At 36.1% G+C, this 1,735-nt stretch overlaps 1 protein-coding gene across 1 annotated transcript; it reads left to right on the forward strand.

Moving 5' to 3' along the window:
• Positions 1-240: 240 nt before the first annotated feature.
• LOC122504545 (DNA-dependent metalloprotease SPRTN-like) lies at positions 241-916 on the forward strand. Its single transcript, XM_043615703.1, has 2 exons — positions 241-639; positions 734-916. Exons 1-2 carry the CDS (start codon positions 241-243, stop codon positions 914-916), a joined length of 582 nt encoding a protein of 193 aa, XP_043471638.1.
• Positions 917-1,735: the final 819 nt, after the last annotated feature.

The raw sequence follows: 1,735 nt of genomic DNA on the forward strand, positions 1-1,735 counted from the left end.
GAATTGCAATTACAAAATGATAGTCAAATTCAAATTTTAAATGAAGATACCATGGATTTAATCAACTTGTTAATTGGTGGAGAATGAATTTATAGAAATTAATTAAACATCCATAGTTTCCTTTTTTAAATTTTTAATTTTCTTTTTAAATGCCACGAAACCCTAGATGTAGGCGTTTTGCGCTTGCTTCTCTTCCAAATTTTTTTTTTAACATTTACTCATACGCAGGTATTTTCAAAAATGAGTGGCAGAGTAACCAGATCCCAACAATTGCCGTTAGCAGAAGGATTACGCTTTTCCAAACATCCGTGCACTACCGATGAACGGCCTGACCTGAGGGGTCTATATGGTCAGTTGGATCAAAACTATTTTGATGGAGGACTAGCAGCTGCGGGGTATACAATAGGTTGGGGGCGGAGGATGAAAAAGACTTCTGGGTACACTGACCTACCCCTACGCATAGTTCGGATTAGTTGGGAAATCCATAGGCTTCTTCCTGAAGAAGAACTGATCGGAACATTACTTCACGAGATGATTCATGTCAAGCTGTTTCATCATAGGAATGATGCCGATAGTTTCAGTCACAAGGGCGAATTTAAAAAGGAGATGAGGCGCATTAACAAAATTGGGCCCTACCGGGTATGTTATTAATTACCCAAATTGTTTCCAGAATTTTGTTAAAGGTTTTTAGGTATTAAACATGCATAAAATTTCCCTTTTCTTTTTTTTTTAGGTAGTCATTCATCACAATCTTCCGCGGAAAGTACTCTACCAATTGCGTCCGTACGTGTGGAAATGCAGGAGCTGTAAACACATTCTGCGGCTGACTGACTCCCGGAAGCCTGGATTAAAGAGTTTTCATCGCGTGAGAGGAGGAAAGGGTTGCGCGAAACCTTCGTGGACTAAAGTTAAATAGTCAATTAACTATACAATTAATTGGAATACGCTTTTCCCTTTTTGTGAATATACAAACGAATAAAAGAACTAACGCATAATTAATGATTATTATTTAGATGGCCTATTAAGAAATCTTCTAAATATATATTTTATAAAGTGATCAATTTATCTGATATAATTAAAGTTTTAAAAAAAAATTTTATTATATAATAAATAATTCCATTAAACTATTTTCTTTTATAAAGAAATAAAAAGTCCTAATATTGAATTTATATCAGGCATAAAAATTTTTCTTTTTTTTTTCTTTTCTTTTTTTTTTTTTTTTTGAAAATAGTATCCGAATTAAAGAATATATATATATATATATATAGGTAGATTTAAAAAAAACTCTCTCTCTATATGTGTTTTCTTATTATGATGGACCTGCGGAATCAGGTTATTTTGGGTGGCGATTTTTGAACGCCTGTTGGGGTCGTTGTAAGCACTAACCTCTTTGAGTCGAAGATCTTCCGTGTTGTCTTGCGGGGTTGCATTTGGCGAGAACTACTGGCGAAAAAGTCGTTGGTGATTCCTTCCCAATGTAGTCCTCCTCTACCTGAATCCCTCGCAGCTTGGAACCTAACCCTTCGGTTAGTCATCTGATCTTCACTGATGGTTTATCTTCGGACGTTGCAGACTTTATCTCCTTCTTTGGAGTAGTTGTTGGTTGGGTCAAAGTTGTGCTTGCTGGTACGGTCACCTCTTTGTTAGCAGCGGTTTTACTTGTAGAAGGGATATCCTCGTATAATCCAGCAATATCCTCGGGTGTTGGAGTTTTAGTTAACGGTTTCCTTCGCTG

Source organism: Leptopilina heterotoma, unplaced genomic scaffold, assembly GCF_015476425.1.
Source record: "Leptopilina heterotoma isolate Lh14 unplaced genomic scaffold, ASM1547642v1 Lhet_303, whole genome shotgun sequence".
Taxonomy (NCBI): domain Eukaryota; kingdom Metazoa; phylum Arthropoda; class Insecta; order Hymenoptera; family Figitidae; genus Leptopilina; species Leptopilina heterotoma.

Coding starts and splice junctions, on each gene's coding strand:
- LOC122504545 (XM_043615703.1), top strand. CDS start 241: ATGAGTGGCAGAGTAACCAGATCCCAACAATTGCCGTTAGCAGAAGGA. Junction 640..733: donor ACAAAATTGGGCCCTACCGG/GTATGTTATTAA, acceptor TTTTTTTTTTAG/GTAGTCATTCATCACAATCT.